The sequence below is a fragment of the Polistes fuscatus genome, unplaced genomic scaffold (genome assembly GCF_010416935.1).
Source record: "Polistes fuscatus isolate 324 unplaced genomic scaffold, CU_Pfus_HIC Scaffold1, whole genome shotgun sequence".
Taxonomy (NCBI): Eukaryota; Metazoa; Arthropoda; class Insecta; order Hymenoptera; family Vespidae; genus Polistes; species Polistes fuscatus.
In genome coordinates this window covers 17833019-17849591 of record NW_025112997.1, presented here as the reverse complement: position 1 = coordinate 17849591, position 16573 = coordinate 17833019, and the positions used below count along the sequence as shown (strand labels likewise).

General features: G+C 27.5%; 6 protein-coding genes and 1 long non-coding RNA gene across 12 annotated transcripts; 2 read left to right on the top strand and 5 right to left on the bottom strand.

The window, feature by feature from the left end:
* Nucleotides 1-22: 22 nt before the first annotated feature.
* On the bottom strand, nucleotides 23-2972 carry LOC122515421 (N-acetylglucosamine-6-phosphate deacetylase). Its single transcript, XM_043632787.1, has 7 exons — nucleotides 2198-2972; nucleotides 1516-1790; nucleotides 1312-1441; nucleotides 1119-1207; nucleotides 907-1051; nucleotides 630-806; nucleotides 23-547 (listed from the first exon to the last, which is right to left on the bottom strand). The coding sequence occupies exons 1-7, from the start codon at nucleotides 2403-2405 to the stop codon at nucleotides 348-350; spliced, it is 1224 nt and encodes a 407-aa protein (XP_043488722.1). The 5' UTR covers nucleotides 2406-2972; the 3' UTR covers nucleotides 23-347.
* Nucleotides 2973-3199: 227 nt separating this feature from the next.
* LOC122515416 (nucleosome assembly protein 1-like 1-B) lies at nucleotides 3200-6625 on the bottom strand. Of its 3 annotated transcripts, XR_006303257.1 has the most exons (9): nucleotides 6519-6625; nucleotides 5442-5601; nucleotides 4749-5038; nucleotides 4492-4645; nucleotides 4238-4375; nucleotides 3979-4126; nucleotides 3786-3905; nucleotides 3479-3696; nucleotides 3200-3360 (listed from the first exon to the last, which is right to left on the bottom strand). XR_006303257.1 is itself a non-coding variant. In XM_043632756.1 (8 exons), exons 2-8 carry the CDS (start codon nucleotides 5595-5597, stop codon nucleotides 3533-3535), a joined length of 1170 nt encoding a protein of 389 aa, XP_043488691.1. In that variant the 5' UTR covers nucleotides 5598-5601; nucleotides 6519-6625; the 3' UTR covers nucleotides 3200-3532. The 3 variants fall into 3 exon arrangements, 2 of the variants coding, with proteins under 2 accessions (XP_043488691.1, XP_043488707.1); XM_043632756.1 differs by having other exon boundaries at nucleotides 3200-3696; XM_043632772.1 differs by lacking the exon at nucleotides 5442-5601 and having other exon boundaries at nucleotides 3200-3696; nucleotides 6519-6624.
* A 525-nt stretch (nucleotides 6626-7150) lies between these two features.
* LOC122519898 (succinate dehydrogenase assembly factor 4, mitochondrial-like) lies at nucleotides 7151-8157 on the bottom strand. Of its 3 annotated transcripts, none has more exons than XM_043639706.1 (3): nucleotides 8063-8157; nucleotides 7517-7615; nucleotides 7151-7443 (listed from the first exon to the last, which is right to left on the bottom strand). In XM_043639706.1, the coding sequence occupies exons 1-3, from the start codon at nucleotides 8070-8072 to the stop codon at nucleotides 7274-7276; spliced, it is 279 nt and encodes a 92-aa protein (XP_043495641.1). In that variant the 5' UTR covers nucleotides 8073-8157; the 3' UTR covers nucleotides 7151-7273. The 3 variants fall into 3 exon arrangements, with proteins under 3 accessions (XP_043495641.1, XP_043495634.1, XP_043495624.1); XM_043639699.1 differs by having other exon boundaries at nucleotides 8047-8098; XM_043639689.1 differs by lacking the exon at nucleotides 8063-8157 and adding an exon at nucleotides 7712-7985 and having other exon boundaries at nucleotides 7517-7626.
* Nucleotides 8158-8469: 312 nt separating this feature from the next.
* LOC122519914 lies at nucleotides 8470-9105 on the bottom strand. Its single transcript, XR_006304401.1, has 2 exons — nucleotides 9014-9105; nucleotides 8470-8901 (listed from the first exon to the last, which is right to left on the bottom strand). It is a non-coding gene; the product is annotated as an uncharacterized LOC122519914 (long non-coding RNA).
* Nucleotides 9106-9198: 93 nt separating this feature from the next.
* Nucleotides 9199-11394, top strand: LOC122519869 (probable phosphoserine aminotransferase). The gene is made up of 8 exons (XM_043639647.1): nucleotides 9199-9413; nucleotides 9804-9934; nucleotides 10024-10136; nucleotides 10227-10388; nucleotides 10454-10545; nucleotides 10621-10790; nucleotides 10870-11130; nucleotides 11262-11394. Exons 1-8 carry the CDS (start codon nucleotides 9342-9344, stop codon nucleotides 11368-11370), a joined length of 1110 nt encoding a protein of 369 aa, XP_043495582.1. The 5' UTR covers nucleotides 9199-9341; the 3' UTR covers nucleotides 11371-11394.
* LOC122519889 (guanosine-3',5'-bis(diphosphate) 3'-pyrophosphohydrolase MESH1) lies at nucleotides 11385-13048 on the bottom strand. Of its 2 annotated transcripts, none has more exons than XM_043639677.1 (4): nucleotides 12962-13048; nucleotides 12203-12427; nucleotides 11788-12119; nucleotides 11385-11703 (listed from the first exon to the last, which is right to left on the bottom strand). In XM_043639677.1, exons 2-4 carry the CDS (start codon nucleotides 12420-12422, stop codon nucleotides 11545-11547), a joined length of 711 nt encoding a protein of 236 aa, XP_043495612.1. In that variant the 5' UTR covers nucleotides 12423-12427; nucleotides 12962-13048; the 3' UTR covers nucleotides 11385-11544. The 2 variants fall into 2 exon arrangements, with proteins under 2 accessions (XP_043495612.1, XP_043495603.1); XM_043639668.1 differs by having other exon boundaries at nucleotides 12796-13024.
* Nucleotides 13049-13060: 12 nt separating this feature from the next.
* LOC122519880 (zinc finger protein 830) lies at nucleotides 13061-14562 on the top strand. The gene is made up of 4 exons (XM_043639657.1): nucleotides 13061-13276; nucleotides 13418-13916; nucleotides 13977-14146; nucleotides 14219-14562. The coding sequence occupies exons 1-4, from the start codon at nucleotides 13173-13175 to the stop codon at nucleotides 14358-14360; spliced, it is 915 nt and encodes a 304-aa protein (XP_043495592.1). The 5' UTR covers nucleotides 13061-13172; the 3' UTR covers nucleotides 14361-14562.
* Nucleotides 14563-16573: the final 2011 nt, after the last annotated feature.

The window sequence follows — 16573 nt, the reverse complement described above, 5'->3', positions numbered from 1 at the left end:
ATTGCAAATAATTATTTCACACTTGCATTATTTTTTTTTTAAATATAAACTGCACAGCAACATAATACTAAAACATTAGATTTGTGCAGACATATGCTACACCACAAATTAAACAAATAATATTTAATAATTATTATACAATCCTCGTAAGAAATTGATATTATAAGATATAATAAAGTTATATATATAAAATATATAAAATGTAATTAAGTAACGAATAAGTACATGTTGTTTAACATGATAGACATAAAATATGAAGCTATTAAATAATATGATAAGGTATTATTTAAAATTTAAAATATTGTCTGTTTCAATATTCTCACCTTGTCAAAACGTTAAAATATAGTTCATGAAGATTGCAAGGTACACTTGCATTTAGTATAAACACAATCTCCTGATATCCATGTAGATAAGATTTCAAGATTATCATCTAATAATACAAAATCAGCATCAGCATCAAAATTTAATACACCTTTTTTAGATTCAATGTTCAACGTTCTTGCTGGATGCAAGGTTGCAGCTTCTAAGGCTTCAACTACAGAGCAGCCTACATTAAAACCATTGCAAAATAAATAATGTATCTACGAATTTAATGATACCACTTGTTTATTAAGAAATATTGTATTTACCTGTTGCCTCCTTAAAAATACGTACACATTCAGACATTTCAGTTATACTACCACAAAGAGTATTGGTGCCAGTAATATAAGCATGCCCTTTACGTATTTCTATATCAAACTGACCTAGTCGATGTACACCTTCTTTCAAACCCAATGCTGATATTGCATCCGTTACAAGAACGAGTCCTTTTTTATATGATTAATTTAATATATTATAATGGTAAAATAAGAATTAAAATAATATATATATATATATATATATATATATACATAAACATTTATCAACCTTTAGGATGTGTTCTATGTGCAATTCTTAATGCTGCAGGATGAGTATGCACACCATCAGCTATGATGCCAAAATGAACAATCTTTCCTGGTGGTATTTTATCAGATGTCAATAAACCAACTAGTCCTGGATCACGATGATGGAACTATAAGATATAAAATTAAATATTTTATTAATAATATTACGTTATCCAATGAGTATATTATATTTACTGGCAACATAGCGTTGAAAAGATGTGTAATAAACGTGGCCCCACTATTTACTGCTATTTCCCCCACTTCTAAACTGGCAATAGAATGTCCTACAATGATAATATCAAAACAACAAAAATAAATAAAAAAAATCGGAAGTATATACAACGTGAAGGAAATGTAAATAGTGTTAAATATATTTCGATAAACTTACCTACAGAGACTTTAATATTTTTTCTGCATAATTCATTAATAACAGACGGCGCAGAATGAATTTCAGGTGCTAACGTAATAAGACTAACGTTTTCCAAAGCACCATACATATCAGTTAATGATTTAAAATCCTGTACAATATAATAATTATTTAACAAATAAATATAATCTTTTTAAATATTATCAGATTAATTTTATAACTCACAGAATCAAATTCTTTAATATATTCTTCAGGGTGAGCACCTTTTTTATGAATGCTTATAAAAGGACCTTCTAAATGAACACCTAAAACGGTTGCTCCGTGACTACCACCGTTTTGTTTTTTAATCTTAGGCAGTACTTTATAATATGTATCACTAGGAGATGTAACTAATGTAGGACAAAATGATGTAACGCCGTGTGCTAATAAATTTTTGGCTACCTTGTTTATACCTTCTTCAACGTTTTCAACATTATGTGAAAAGTCTATACCAAAACCACCTATTTAATAAAAAAAAAAAAATACTAAATACATTTGTAATTATCAATAAAAATATCTTATAGAATATATAATTTGCATAATAATATTGTATGATGTTACACATCTATAGAACTTGTTAAATCTCTCTTATTGACGTTTTTCTAAAATTGTTTTATTTGCTATTTACATTCCTATTTTTACCTTTTACCAAATTATTATGTACAATTTTATTTTATAATCACCATGTATATCTAATAATGTATCTTAAAAATGTATACAATTAATATGTATAATATTTTATATGATAATTATTGTAAGGTTAAAAATATTTTTGCAAAGAATTGACAACGCTAAAAGTGATAAAAAGAAAAAGAAAAGTAGCGGATATCATATATTATAAAAATATAAGCATATTATCATAAAATACCGTTAATTTGTAAATCTATGTAACCTGGCGCAATTAGTGCACCTTGACAATCTATTCTACAATCGGGTAAAACTTTTTCATCGTAAAAAATCTTTTCTGGATTTATTATTTTTCCATCACGAACCCATAAGTCTTCAATTATAATTTTGCCATCTCGTAAAATTGTACAATTGTAAAATTGTTTCAATATCGATTTACTAGTATCCATTTTTGGTACTTAACAAAAAAGAAATGTATAAAAAACTGAAAGATAATATAATAAGAAAATATTATAAGTAAAAATCTATCCACTCTTATCTGGAATTTCTCTTATCAAACTATTCGCTCGTGAATGCCATTGACCTTTGAATTGTCAACGTATTCAGAAGATGTCGCTAAAAACACAATAGATATTCGGTAAGGTCATACAAATAATTAATATATGTTATGTACGTAAAAAATATTTCTATTTTACCCAATGCAGATCTGTAGTACAAAAGAATTATTATATTTTTTTATGTACAGTCTTTACACAGTAATATTTAGAAACATACAAGTCAACTAGTAACACATTTGAGTGTATATTTAATAATGTTTAATGTTTAACATATTGAAGATATTAATGGTACACAGAGAATAATTACTTACCACACGTGTTGATATATACGCGTTTAAAAAACACATTGATACAATTAAAGAATTAAAGCAAAACGTTAACATAAAATCACTACCATAATTGATATTATTATATATTTCATTAAAGTATTAATTATATTTTATTTCAAATATCATGCAAAGTTCATATCTAATTTTTTTTTCCTTCGAAACATTATTTAAAGAGTTTAGAAAAAATGTTGGAAGATTAAAATAAATGAGATCTACATATAGTTTTTTTTTTTACTTTTGTATTAAAAATGCTTCAACAGTACCCAAAATTTGTTCATAGATCAACGCGTCTGAAAAAGAATTTAACCAGCCTTTTGCCTGCATATATAAACGTAACAACAGTATAAAACGCAGTAATTAAAAATGACAATAATCATATTGAGAGCATAACTGTTACACTTATGACATTGTTAGATCTTAGCAGTAAGTAGCTATATACTATTCATTATTAACGTTGATTTAGAGGGAGGATACGCATAATTTTTTCGCTGGTATGTTGAAGAGTGTCTAGGCTTGATCTGGAATAGGAGATATGATATGATTAGATGGTTCATACAAAGTGGATTATGTTGGAGCCGAAGGTGCAGGATATCTAGGCAGTTATCGGTCAGGTTTCGTTAGTATGTTCGTGCTTACTGTAACGCTCGAATGATTTTTTTTTCTTTTTTTTATCGTAATTCATACGAAATTCTACTGTTGTTTACATTCGTTAGGATCCTCGCCTTGTTTTTTCCCACCTGAAGGCGCATTGAACGGAGAAGATTCCTCATCTTCATCTTCTGAAGTTGTAATATCATCATTATCATCTTCCTCTTCTTCATCTTCATAATCTTCATCATCTTCTAATCCTTCACCTAAAAGTAAAAGATATATATAAAATATATGAAAGTAAAAGATTATATAAAACAGATTAATATATAATACAAATTCTTTAATAAATTACCTGTATAGTAAAGTACAGCTCTAGGAACTATACGTTCTCTAATATAATGTCCAATTTCAAAATCACTTGTAAGCAAAGCTTGAGTTTCATCATCTAACTCCGCTTCTGCATCATCGGGCACTATAAAATATCCAATAATTTAAAAAATTATATCATATCATGAACATATTAATAAAAAAATATGTCTACTTACCAACTGGTGGGCTAAAGAAATTAAAGAATGAATCATTTTGAACAGTTTTTGTTACTGTACGCATAGAACCTCTAGATTTATGTTTTTGATTCTTTTTTATTGTTTTGACCGTTACATTTTTTCCCTTTTTCCAATCAATTGTGCAACCCTAAAAATGATAAACATGCATTTGTTTTAATATGTAAAAATAATGTTTTTATCAAAAAATATATTTAACATATATTTAATAAATTAAAATATAATAATTATAATAAGTTACCTTGCTTTTATATATTTCAGGTCCTTCAAAACTGAATGGATCATTTTTTTCTGGTACACATCTTATAATATATTCTTTAGTAAGAACAGAATTGGTAAAATATTCATTCGGTTCAAAATAGAATTCCAGGATAAAACCCTAAAAAATTACAATAAATTTTAATTATTATTAATAAAATACTACAAATTAGAATAACGTAAAATATATACAGTTTACAAGTATACAATGTAAACATTATTATATATATTACTTACCATTGGATTAGATTTTAAAAATTTTACTTTGATGTCATTTAAATGTAATAAAATTGGTTCATCATGTTCTTGTACCATATCAGCCAACATACCAACATTTTTAAATATCGTTACCCAAAATGCAGGTATTCCTTTAACATCTTCATTTTCAGTTCTAAAACAAAATAATTTTATTAAATTCCGATAGAAATTTCATTGCCATAATTAGATTTTTGATAAAGTTATACAGATTAAATAGTATATAAATAAAAACTTACTCCTCTTTTTTTTCCTGAGGACCATCAAGATCTGCTTTCGTTTTTAATTCATTTGCCAAGGCCTCTTCATCTTCATCACTTTCCCAGACACACTGATCATCTGTTGGTTCGTATGAACCAGAAACTATTAGACTTCTTTTCTCGTATAGTGGTGCACACATATTGTAATAAGCACATTCTAAGGCATGTACTTCTTCATAAAATTTGGCTTCAATGTTAGTAGTAACCAATTGTAGTTGTTTGAGAGCCTTAATTCTACGTTTAATAGGTGCTGGTAGGGACTGCATTTGCTAAAAATTAAAATATTTGTTGATATGATTAAATTCATTTAAGAGAATATTTTCAATAATTAAAATATAGATGAGTATTTTATATAGTATGATAATATATATAAAACACTATTTTATAAAAAATTATTTTTAAATATCTTGGAATCCTATATATATGATTGAGTTATACTATTTATTTAATAAATAGTAGTTTCATAAAAAACATATACATTAATTACATGCATAAATGACAATTGTTTAATAAACGTAATAAATATATCAATAAGCAGCAAACCATATCATAGAATAAAAAAAAGAAACTTGATTTTTAACATAGCAAAGTAACATATGCATTTACTAATTTATATTTTTTTATATAAAGCAATAAAAAATTATTTAAACTGATAATATAATTTTGGAATACCTCTATCCCAGGTGCACAAACGAGATCTTGCAGAGTATTTATTTTTTCAGTGGTATTAAGTTTTTTCGAATCTAGCTCTGAAGTATTGCGTTCATCTTCATCTTCAACAGATTCCGTATCAGTAGTATCTCCGGCACGTTCTGGATCAGTGGTCATAGTACTATAATCCAGATTTATTTTCCATGAAAGATATTAAAAATAATACAATTAAAGCTACATAGATATTTAAAAATCTATACAAAATCTGTCTGTTCGTTAAATCTTATCTTATAATTAAAATTATATTTTTTATATATTTTAGAAATAAAAAATATTAGAAATTCTCAATTTTGTTACTTTTAATTCATTTCTATATGCCAATTGTTAAAATCGAAGAATGAGATCATACAAAACTGATACGGTATCTCATTAAACACAAAAGGCTGAGATTCCAATAAAAGTAATGTACTGCTATCAATATAAAAATTTAAACTTTAGCAAAATATTGTTAAGCAGTGATATGATATAATATGCATAGTTTTGACAAAAAGTTTAATTTTACAGTACAATAAAACTTTCAATTAGTACATCATTTTTTTTAGACACATGAGTACCTTGCTCTATTATATCAATTGACTATTTCTCAAATATTATAAATGTTAAACGATTTCAAAAATAATACTGCTTAAAAGTTATTTCGTTGCAAATTAAAATACATGCGAATGAACATTAACATTTAACACACAATGTTCATAATACTAAAAGGTTATTTGTTGGGATATATGCAAGCATCGTGAAATATACAAATTTTTCGCTTTAAAATGAGATTAAAGGAACAAATGGATATAAAATATTATAATAGATTAATTTTTCATAAGGAAAATTTACGAAAGATATTACAAAAACTTGAAAACAGATTAACAATTATAATGCAAAGGCATAGAGACGTGCACATGGAATGAACTCCGATCTTAAATTTTTGGCGTTATATCTACCTAAAAATACTAAAGTAAATTGTATATAAAGAATAAGAATAATATTGCAATAATTACATGCATTAACTAGGACAAAAAGATTTTTTTAATTGTAATTGCGTACCTCTTAAAAATGATGTCGTTCAGAAAAGAAGGAACAAAACCAGGAACAACGAACCGGCCGTTGTATCGATGGTTTTATCGGAGCTTTCGTTATACGTAGACGATGCGAAGTTAGTTGCTAGGCGCGTTTCGAAATTAGACGGAAATACGGACCAATCAAAATGCTTGGTTGTTCGAAGCAAACTGGCCAACCAATAGGAACACCGATTTTTACGTGATTCTAAATTTTATTTGTTTTATTTAAAGTGCAAATCATATCTATAAGTATAATATATTATTTAAAACTAAATGATGATTAAAATTTTTTTTATAACAATTTTATTTTAAATATATTATAATTTGTTATTTTACTATATTTTATTTTTTCATAAAGATATGAAAAAACTAAGTGAAGCTAATTTCATTGTGCAGGTACGGAATAACGAGTATGTATCGTCCTTTGAAAAATTTAATAGTTTTTTTAAAAGAACTTTACTGATATTTTCAGTATAGGGAATATTTGTTAATTATATTCAATATAAAAGTTTCTTTTCTACAAAAGTTGTCTTCCTCTCTCTCTCCTTTTTTTTATATATTATGTATAACTTTTATTACTTTAAAGAGATTTTAATAAAATGTTGTAGTACAAATATCTTTCTATGTATAATTTATATTTATAATTTACATGATAACATTATAATGTAGAGATTGCTAATGATACATAATTAATACATTTCTCCTAATTTAATTATAATAATATTGGTACTAAATTAATATCTAAAAATCTGTTACACGTCCTTTTCTTTCCCAATCCCCATAACGAGTTGGTTCTGGTCCACGTGGTCCACCAATTTCACCTGTTTTTGGATTTGTATTATCTGGAAATGGTTTCAAAGGTTCTTTTTCCTGATAAGGATGCTTTCCTTCTTCAAATTCCGGCAACTTTTCTATTAAATGTAACAAATAAACGTTTTATTAATATGTTATTGTGTACTTTGTTTTTCATTAAATATTACAAACCTATCGATGTACGTTCACGCAATTTCTTTCTAAATTCTTTAATTCTTTCACTCTCCACTTTTCCATCCGTCTTTTTCTCAGAAAACAAACGCGTGCAACCTGTGAAAAGACTACGTATAAGAAGAAATGCAAATGTCTTTAAAACAATTAGGTTACATCAATAAGTATCACTCTGTCTTTATTTATATTAACAACCTATTTATTGTATTTAATTCTTTCAGTTGAATTATTATTCGTGCATTTTGCACCATACTAGGCAAAACTTTGTTACCAAACATTTTTTCTCACTAAATTAATACAAATCCTTTATAAAGGTTAGGTTTCTCTATAGTTATCAGCTGACAAAGTATTAGTACATTTTCTTATTAATAGGCGCATATATTCTCAACACATAGATACTTTTACGAATTCAATATATTTAACGACTATTATTTAATTTGTCGACATTTTAAGCATTAAAAAAATGTGTGAAAAGATCAATAATTAATATATTATTTATTAGCTATTAAAATATCAAATAATTTACTAAAAATTAAAATAAAATACTATGCAACATTGATGCAACATTGATGCAACATTGATGCAACACTTTCGAAAATTACTGACAATCAGTTAAATATTATTATGTAGATCGACAAATATGTTATATAATAATCCAAAGTGGGGAGATACCTCTTCAGTTTATTGAGTTTCCCTTTCCATATATCTTTCGTATCCTTCCGTTAATATCATATAAACGGAAATATTACATAAGCGCAATATTTCATAATAGAAACAATTAATATAAGAAATAAAGTAACACTGACCAACATATATAATATAATCAAAAATATAAATTCTAGATTTTATTTAAATAAATTAATAAATATATAGCGATCGTCGAACAAAGAATTGAATTTCAACTCGTTATTATTTTTCTATTATAATAGGATTAAATAAAAATTCTAATGAGATTACGTGAATTGAAAAACGTTGTTATTTTTAATCGTACAAATGTTTGTTCAGCTTATCGTCGATGCAATAAATTAATAAGAATAATATGAACTATTTATGGAGAAAATATTTTCTATTAATTATACAATCAATAGATCGAAAGTACCACCAACAAAGTTTTATCAGTTGTTCAAAAAAATACTTCAATAAAAATCCCAATATAAAACTTTGAATACTGGATTAAACCAGAAATAAGTACTCTAATATTTCTACATAAAGGTTAAGGATTATCAAGGATTTATTTTCCATTGATCGTAAAACAAATACGATTATTACAATGAGCTTGATATTAAAATTTAATTATCATTATTATACATTATTATTATTATCATCATTGCTAATTTTTTATCTTGTCCCTTTTGTCCTAAATTCTTCATGTATAAATTCCTTTCCTATGTAAGAAAATTTTCGTCAAGAATATTTGATAAGAATAATTATATTCATAATCGATTTTGTTTTTCGCGGCTTTTACATTCAGCGATACGAATTTTAATAATACGTTACCAATACCAATTCACCATTATAGTCAACAGGTAGTCAAACTAGTTGCTCAGTTATCATATAAATACTTGCTTTTAAATATTACTGATTGATTTCTACAAAAGAAAAACTAGAAATAATAACCGGTTTGGTGAACAAGTACTCGAGTGAAAGGTCATACAAAAGAAAGAACACAAAATTAACTATACTTGATAACTCCCCACCATTCGTTGTTATTTTCAAGTGATAAATTCACAAAGTCGATTGACTAGTACTTCTGGTTTCTACTTTGAAAGTCAGTCGGTTTACACGAGTATCGATCGATTCAAGTGTTTTCTTACGTCTCTTCAGAATGGCTAATCAAAATGATAAAAAGGAACGAGTTATCAATTTCGGTGCTGGCCCGGCAAAATTACCAGAAGAGGTATTTCCAAATAAAGATTTCATTTTTTCTTGACTCTACTAATGTTTTAAAATCTAAATAAATGATCTATATACTATGGATATTGTATAGTGTAAAGATATAGTTTGTGTATAAATTCGATATATACGACAAATGATATTTCTTGTATTTATTCAAGTAAAATAGCATTGAGATATTTCTGAAGTATTGAAAAACATATTATCAAAATTTATAAAGACTTCAAAAAGAGAAATTTGGATTTAATTTTTTTCATAATATTAATTTATTAATATATTTTACCATGGGGGGTATAATCCGTAATAGATTCAACGATTTCTTAGACACCCTATGTGCAGGTCATAAGAGTTCATTGTACCATAAATCGTTTCATATATATGATAAACTTTGTAGGTATTGAGAGAAGTACAAGCAGAGTTACTTTCGTTTATGGGTACTGGGATAAGTATACTCGAGTTAAGTCATCGTTCGAAAGATTTCGAAAATGTTGTCAACGGTGCGCAAAAAGTTTTACGAGATTTATTGTAAGTTCGAAATAAAATTTTCATTTTTATCGTATTATCGAGAAACGAGTATTACACTTATATGAATGGTGTTTATGATGATTTTACAGAAAAATCCCAGACAATTATAAAATTTTGTTTATGCAAGGAGGAGGCACAGGATCGTTTGCAGCTATTCCTTTAAATTTAATGACCACCGGTACGGCAGATTACATTGTTACAGGTAAATAATACGTAAAATATATTAGAAACTTATTATGCTATTCATTTTTTCTTATGAAAAAATATAATATATGAAATTTAATATTGTTAGGATCATGGTCAGCCAAGGCAGCGAAAGAGGCAACTAAATATGGAAAAGTTAATTTGGTTTTACCAAAAGTAACGAAATATACAGGAATTCCGAAACCGAGTACATGGCAATTAGATTCGAATGCATCTTATCTTTATTATTGCGCTAATGAGACTATTCACGGTAAATCATGCAGTAATAAAATAAGCATGATAATGTTATCTTTTATTTACATAATTGTTTTATAGGTATCGAATGGAATTATATTCCAGAAACAAACGTACCACTCGTTGCCGATATGTCATCGAACATATTAACGAAACCCTTGGATATTTCTAAAGTATATAATGCAATATATTTTTATCTTGTTTTTTTCATAATTGCAATATCATTACATATGTAAAATCTATTGTAGTTTGCATTAATTTTTGCTGGAGCACAAAAGAATATCGGACCAGCTGGCGTTACTTTGGTTATTGTACGAGATGATCTTCTTGGTCATGCTATGCCAGTTTGCCCAAGTATTTTAAATTTTACAATCATGGCAAATGATAATTCTTTGCACAATACTCCGCCACTTTTCCAGTAAATATAACGATATTTTTGTTTGTAAAAAATAGTTGAAAAATGAAGTTTATTCATCGTTACGTTACATTTATTTTAGAATATATTTTGTGGATCGAGTATTTAATTGGATAAAAGAGCGCGGGGGAGTTGAAAGTATGGAACAAAATGCAATTAAAAAGAGTCAAAAGATATATAATGTGATCGACAAATCTAATGGATTTTATAGATGTCCGATCGATGTAGATGCACGTAGTAAAATGAATATTCCATTTAGAATAAAAGACAATGATGAAGAATTAGAAAAGGAATTCCTTTCTGGTGCAGTCGCTCGTGGAATGCTTCAGTTAAAGGGACATAGGTTAGTACGAAACTTTCAAGAAACTGTTCTATTAGAGAACTAATGAAAAATGTGATATCAGATATCTGAGAAATATGATATATGAGAAATATAAAGATTTACTCAAGTGTTCTATTATAAATATGTTACAGATCTGTTGGCGGTATACGTGCTTCGTTATATAATGCAATTCGAGAAGACGAAGTAGAAGTATTAGCAAAATATATGGAATGGTTTTATGAACAGCATAATAAGAAGTAAAAACATTGATCATCTGTGCTATTATGAAATAGCTTGCCAATATTAAATTTATTGCTCTGTATTATTTGTAAATACAAAGTGTACCAATTTTGAAATAATTATCTTTTATAAAATTTTAAATTTGTAAAAATAATATTTTCTATATTAAGTAAATTTTTTTATTTGAAATTGGAACTAATTTATATCTTCGCTATTATGACACTTTTGTGAATTATCTTGTACACATTTGCATTTAATTTCAGTTTCAATTCTTTGTTCTTCAAATACTTTATCTAGTGCAATTTCCAAATTAGAGTTAGTCCTACGTATTCTATCTACAACAGCTTTAGCCCACTGTAATATAAATGTACTTAAAAGTTTATCTTCTTATATATTTTTTATTTACGAGATAAAGGCTTTATTGGGTATAAAATTTACCTTAAAGTATTCCTTTACTCTTTCAGGTGTCCAACCAATTGGAGTACTCTTTTGAAGGTCTCGTAAATTGTATAATTTATCTGCTAGTAATACTAATTTAGCTCTATGACTTCTTTTAGGTGCATTTTCTATTTGCAAACGTTTACGTTCTGCTTTAGGTAGAGCCTTATCATCAGTTATTTCTTGAACAACTTGACTCACTGTATATCCAAATTCTTGTTCGATTTCATCAAAACTAGTATCTGTATCTTCTACAGTGTCATGCAAAAGTGCAGCTAAGATTACAACAGGGTCGTATACATCACCTTCATGAACTAAAATGTTAGCAACTCCTAAAATAATAATTTGTTCTACATTCTTTTAAATACGTAAAGTATTATGCATTGATTTTCTAATTTTGTTTGTTATATCAAACCTATAGGATGGTTTATATAAGGTGTTTGTGCAGCATCTTTCCTTTTTTGATTTTTATGTTTTTCTGCTGCGAAGTTAGTACATTTAATAATCAATGATAATAATTTATTATTTGAAAGTCTTGGAACGCAAGAATCACAGGGGCCACCTTCCTTAAATGGATCAGCAAATGTTACTTTTTCAGTAGTACTTTCTTTTATACCAATCACTGGATCTGCCATTGTTGCTAAAAAAACGCTTTTTGTTATGTCAAAACGAGAGTCTTCATATTTGTAAGTCATTATATGCGATTGCATATTTTCTAGTTTTTCATTTAACGTTTTAAGTTGCAACAGATAGAGATTACTCATTTTGGAAAATATTTTGTATTGTTACTGTTTCAAAAAAATTTCTCTTACTTTACATAAATAAAGTCAGGTACTATTATACTTTTAAAGAGATATTTACTTTAAATAAACAACATGAACGTTTTCAATTGTTTTTAAAATTGACGTTTATTAAACAAATGAAATGAAATAAAATGCACCGATTAAAAATCTGATGATTTATTGAGTAATTTTTAAAATCGTATTCCATAATATAATGTGTACAAACTTTTGGGGTTAACTACACAGAAAATGCTCCGATAAAAAGAGATGCGCTATAAGATCTTCTGGTACAATTGCACTTTATTATAACTTCCATTCCGATATGTTTTCTTCTATGCGACTCTTACTTAATTACCTTAAATGAATATCAACTTTTATTGCACTATGCTTACCTAACTTTAAAACTAATTGTAAAATCTGTAGGATACGTTATCGATAGTCGTGAATCGATTATATTACGTTGTATTTGGCGATCGCCGCGCCACCTACTAGTAGATACTAACACTTTCTATGCAACACTTCTCAGAAACTGTCAGCTGACAATTTTGTATATTATGTTTGTTACATTGTGTATATATTAAAGTGCATTGAAAAATTGTCAAAATGACGCTCAAAAGAAAATTGACACAAGAAGATTTGAGGAAGGCTATGAGTGAACATAAGAAAAAATTCGAAATAGTAAAAAAGATAGAATCACCTTTAGCAAAATATCCTTTTCATTACTACTGTTAAAGTTAAGTTACTATAGTTTTATCATTTATATTAGTTATATTAGAGTTATTATAGTTTATTCTATTCGTATATATATAGATAAAATTGTTTATTAATTTCCTTAACATAGTACACACATATACAGATGCAGGTCAATTAATGTGCATTCTTTGCAAGTGTATTGTACGTAGTGAAACAGTCTGGGCTGTTCATATAAATTGTAAAGCTCATAAAGAAAATGTAATATTAGCAAAGAAAACAAAGTTAGAACCTGAACGACCTTCAACAGCTGTATCATCTACATTTAAGAGGCCTTGTTCCTCAATAGAAGAAAATACTGTGAACAAAAAAATAAAGGGTATACTCAAGAATCCTTCTAAGCCACTCGCACAATCAAATTTACCAGCAGATTTTTTTGATGATTCTTCTAAACAGTCAAGCGTCCCTTCTACACTGGTCATTCCTATAACAATACAAGAACCAAAAAATTCTTCAGAGGAAACAAATAGTGACACAGAGAACAGAACGCATACAGATATAGAAAATAATATTGATAAAGAAAAGGAGAAAGTAAAAGAAACGAACCAAGCAGCCTTGCCAGAAGGATTCTTCGACGATCCAATTATGGATGCTAAAGTAAAATCTCAAAAAGTATAACTTTTATAAAGAATGTCTATATGTTTTCTATCTTTTCAGGTTCGTAATGTTGAATACAAAGATCCCATTGAAGAGGAATGGGAAAAATTTCAGAAAGAAATTAAAGAAGAAACAGCTCAATCTGCACAAATCATAGCCGACGATCAAGAAGAAGCGACGACAGAGAGGCAAAGAGATGAGATAGAAGAACAAATACGATATTGGTCAAGGTAAGAATAATAAATACATTAAAAATAATTTTTTACCCTTTTATTATTTCTTATATGTAATTTATTTAAAAGGGTAATGGATTTTGTAAAACGGAAGGAACAAGTTCAAGCTACAGATAGAAAACTGGAAAATATAGAAGATGATATGTCGACTGATGATGAAACAGAATTCGATGAGTTTTTAGATTGGAGAGCAAAGAATTCTTATAAATAAAATATATTTTTCGTGTATTTATGTTCATTGGTTATAATAAAAATTATCTTTTTATATTTCTTTAGTTGCTATTAGTATTATTTAAACTTAAGAACTTGACAAAAATTATGCAAAAATATGAATCATACAAAATTGGAAATTCTAAATCAACAAAATGTATACAGTGTATTAAGATTTTATTAAAATGAATTCAGAGTCAGAATATATAATTAAGTTTCAAATACATTTGGTATATGTTATACATTATTTGTTATAAGCTATATTATATGAAATATATAATATAAAGATTACAAGGTACGCTAAGCCGCTATTAAAGTATATAGTATATGTATATATATATATATATTTTTATATATATAGTACGTTTACAGATCATATTGTAACGATATTTATTTTCGTTACACGTGATATTTTATAAAATATTTCAAGTTTTGGAAAAAAAAAGGGAGATTTGTATAATATTTTATCCGCACCTATCCACACTGAGTTCCTAAATTCTATTATTCTAAATTAAGTGTTCCTTTGCTTAGATTCTGCTTATGCTTTTACAATATGATTTTAATTTTGTTTTTTTTTTCTTGTTTACTTTCCCTGATCATTCAAAAAGCCATTCCTTACTTTCTTAGAGGCTTAGATGTAACGCGTCATAGAGCTTAATAGTAATTTACTTAATTATAATTTATCATACGAGTAAAAGCGGCCTACGTATGTACGATCATGTAGACTATATATGTGTGGACATTATTAAAATGCATTATAGTATTTTTTTTATCAACCTTGCCACATGTATATAACCTTACGTCAGATCACAATTATACATCATGGGTTGCGTCGGCGTATATATATATATATATAAGTACGAATATATCTGTGATAAAATATATGAATGTGACTTATCAATCTTCAAAATGATGAAGAAGAAAGTAAGTAAAATTGATTATAGAGAGAGAGAGAGAGAGTAATATAATATTATCGGTCACAAAAATGTTATACATTTTTGTATAGCTATTCCTGAAAGTAAGCGATCATTTCCTATACATATCTTCTTAATATCGAATATAAGACAAAACGAGTATATCTTTCACTTATATTATACATAATACAATAAAGTGATAAATCGATCATTAAGATATTAGGAATAAATCTTTTGTGATAAGTGCCTTATGTGACGAGTTAAGAAGAAAAATCGTAGATTAGGATTGTGAAAAAATGTCTTCGATAAAGAACAACATGTATATCGTCTCCATTCGATTCTCATCCTATCTTAATATACGACTGTCAGATTCTATCTAGTGAAGAAACGCAAACGCTTCTCAAATACTGTATAATTGCATATAAATTATCGATTACTAAACTATCGTATTAATCTATCATCTGTTGTTGTTGTAGTTGTTGTTTTAGTTGCTGCTGCTTCTGCTGCTGCGTTTTTCAGCGCATCATCCTAATTTTGATTTCACGGTGACACATCGCATAATCGTTGTCATCGAGAAGGATATTTAAAACTTTTTCTCAAATCTTTCATTATGATAAAGTAAAGTTCGATATATTATTATCTCTCGCAATATATAAAAAGAAATGATTTGTCACAGGTACGATAGATTGTAAACGGTATTCGAAATGATTTCGATATATTTGAATTATTCAGGGGGATATAATTCGATCGATTTTATCGAAGATGGCATCAAAGTGGTCCAAACACTTCCCCATATTTGCACCACTTGCACCTCTTCGATCGGAAAAGATCGAAACTTCGTGGATTGTTTAACAGACATTATCGAGAATACGTGTAATTGCGATTAGTTTCTATAAATCGCGTCGAATCTCTCGTTATTGAATTTTATAAGAGCCGACGAAAATAATTGTTGGATCGTTTTAAGATTTAACTTTTCTGTTAAAGCCGGTACAATTGTTATATTTGACGATCGATTTTCATCGATCGCAAAGTCGATTTTCTAACAAATTCAACACTTCAAAGGAAGAGGATAACATTTCTGTTAAATATTCAAGTTGATAGGAGACAAGAGATTGGATATTTTGGATTTGATATTGAGATAATCATTGATATACCAAGGTAAATTGATTCTTATCCGTTGAATTAACGTTATACATAAATAGATATCTACGGTATTGTTACACGCATTGGCGATGATTGGCGGTCGAAGATCCTAAGACGTAAGATTTCACATTAAAGCGTAGAAACGAGCCGAGCGAAA

Bases quoted from the DNA above. Each gene is read 5' to 3' on its own strand.
- LOC122515421 (XM_043632787.1), bottom strand. From the start codon at position 2,405: ATGGATACTAGTAAATCGATATTGAAACAATTTTACAATTGTACAATT. The intron at 1,791-2,197 runs GTATTTTATGAT...TTTATTAAATAG, and splicing joins CATAGATTTACAAATTAACG to GTGGTTTTGGTATAGACTTT. The intron at 1,052-1,118 runs GTAAATATAATA...TATATCTTATAG, and splicing joins TTTTCAACGCTATGTTGCCA to TTCCATCATCGTGATCCAGG.
- LOC122515416 (XM_043632756.1), bottom strand. From the start codon at position 5,597: ATGACCACTGATCCAGAACGTGCCGGAGATACTACTGATACGGAATCT. The intron at 5,039-5,441 runs GTATTCCAAAAT...TTTAATTTTTAG, and splicing joins TTTGTGCACCTGGGATAGAG to CAAATGCAGTCCCTACCAGC. The intron at 4,127-4,237 runs GTAACTTATTAT...TATCATTTTTAG, and splicing joins CTGAAATATATAAAAGCAAG to GGTTGCACAATTGATTGGAA.
- LOC122519898 (XM_043639689.1), bottom strand. From the start codon at position 7,794: ATGTTTGGTAACAAAGTTTTGCCTAGTATGGTGCAAAATGCACGAATA. The intron at 7,627-7,711 runs GTTGTTAATATA...TCTTATACGTAG, and splicing joins GAATTAAATACAATAAATAG to TCTTTTCACAGGTTGCACGC. The intron at 7,444-7,516 runs GTTTGTAATATT...TACATTTAATAG, and splicing joins GCGTGAACGTACATCGATAG to AAAAGTTGCCGGAATTTGAA.
- LOC122519869 (XM_043639647.1), top strand. From the start codon at position 9,342: ATGGCTAATCAAAATGATAAAAAGGAACGAGTTATCAATTTCGGTGCT. The intron at 9,935-10,023 runs GTAAGTTCGAAA...ATGATTTTACAG, and splicing joins AAAGTTTTACGAGATTTATT to AAAAATCCCAGACAATTATA. The intron at 11,131-11,261 runs GTTAGTACGAAA...AATATGTTACAG, and splicing joins CTTCAGTTAAAGGGACATAG to ATCTGTTGGCGGTATACGTG.
- LOC122519889 (XM_043639677.1), bottom strand. From the start codon at position 12,422: ATGGCAGATCCAGTGATTGGTATAAAAGAAAGTACTACTGAAAAAGTA. The intron at 12,120-12,202 runs GTTTGATATAAC...TTATTATTTTAG, and splicing joins TTATATAAACCATCCTATAG to GAGTTGCTAACATTTTAGTT. The intron at 11,704-11,787 runs GTAAATTTTATA...TTTATATTACAG, and splicing joins GAGTAAAGGAATACTTTAAG to TGGGCTAAAGCTGTTGTAGA.
- LOC122519880 (XM_043639657.1), top strand. From the start codon at position 13,173: ATGACGCTCAAAAGAAAATTGACACAAGAAGATTTGAGGAAGGCTATG. The intron at 13,277-13,417 runs ATATCCTTTTCA...CATAGTACACAC, and splicing joins ATAGAATCACCTTTAGCAAA to ATATACAGATGCAGGTCAAT. The intron at 13,917-13,976 runs GTAAAATCTCAA...CTATCTTTTCAG, and splicing joins ATCCAATTATGGATGCTAAA to GTTCGTAATGTTGAATACAA.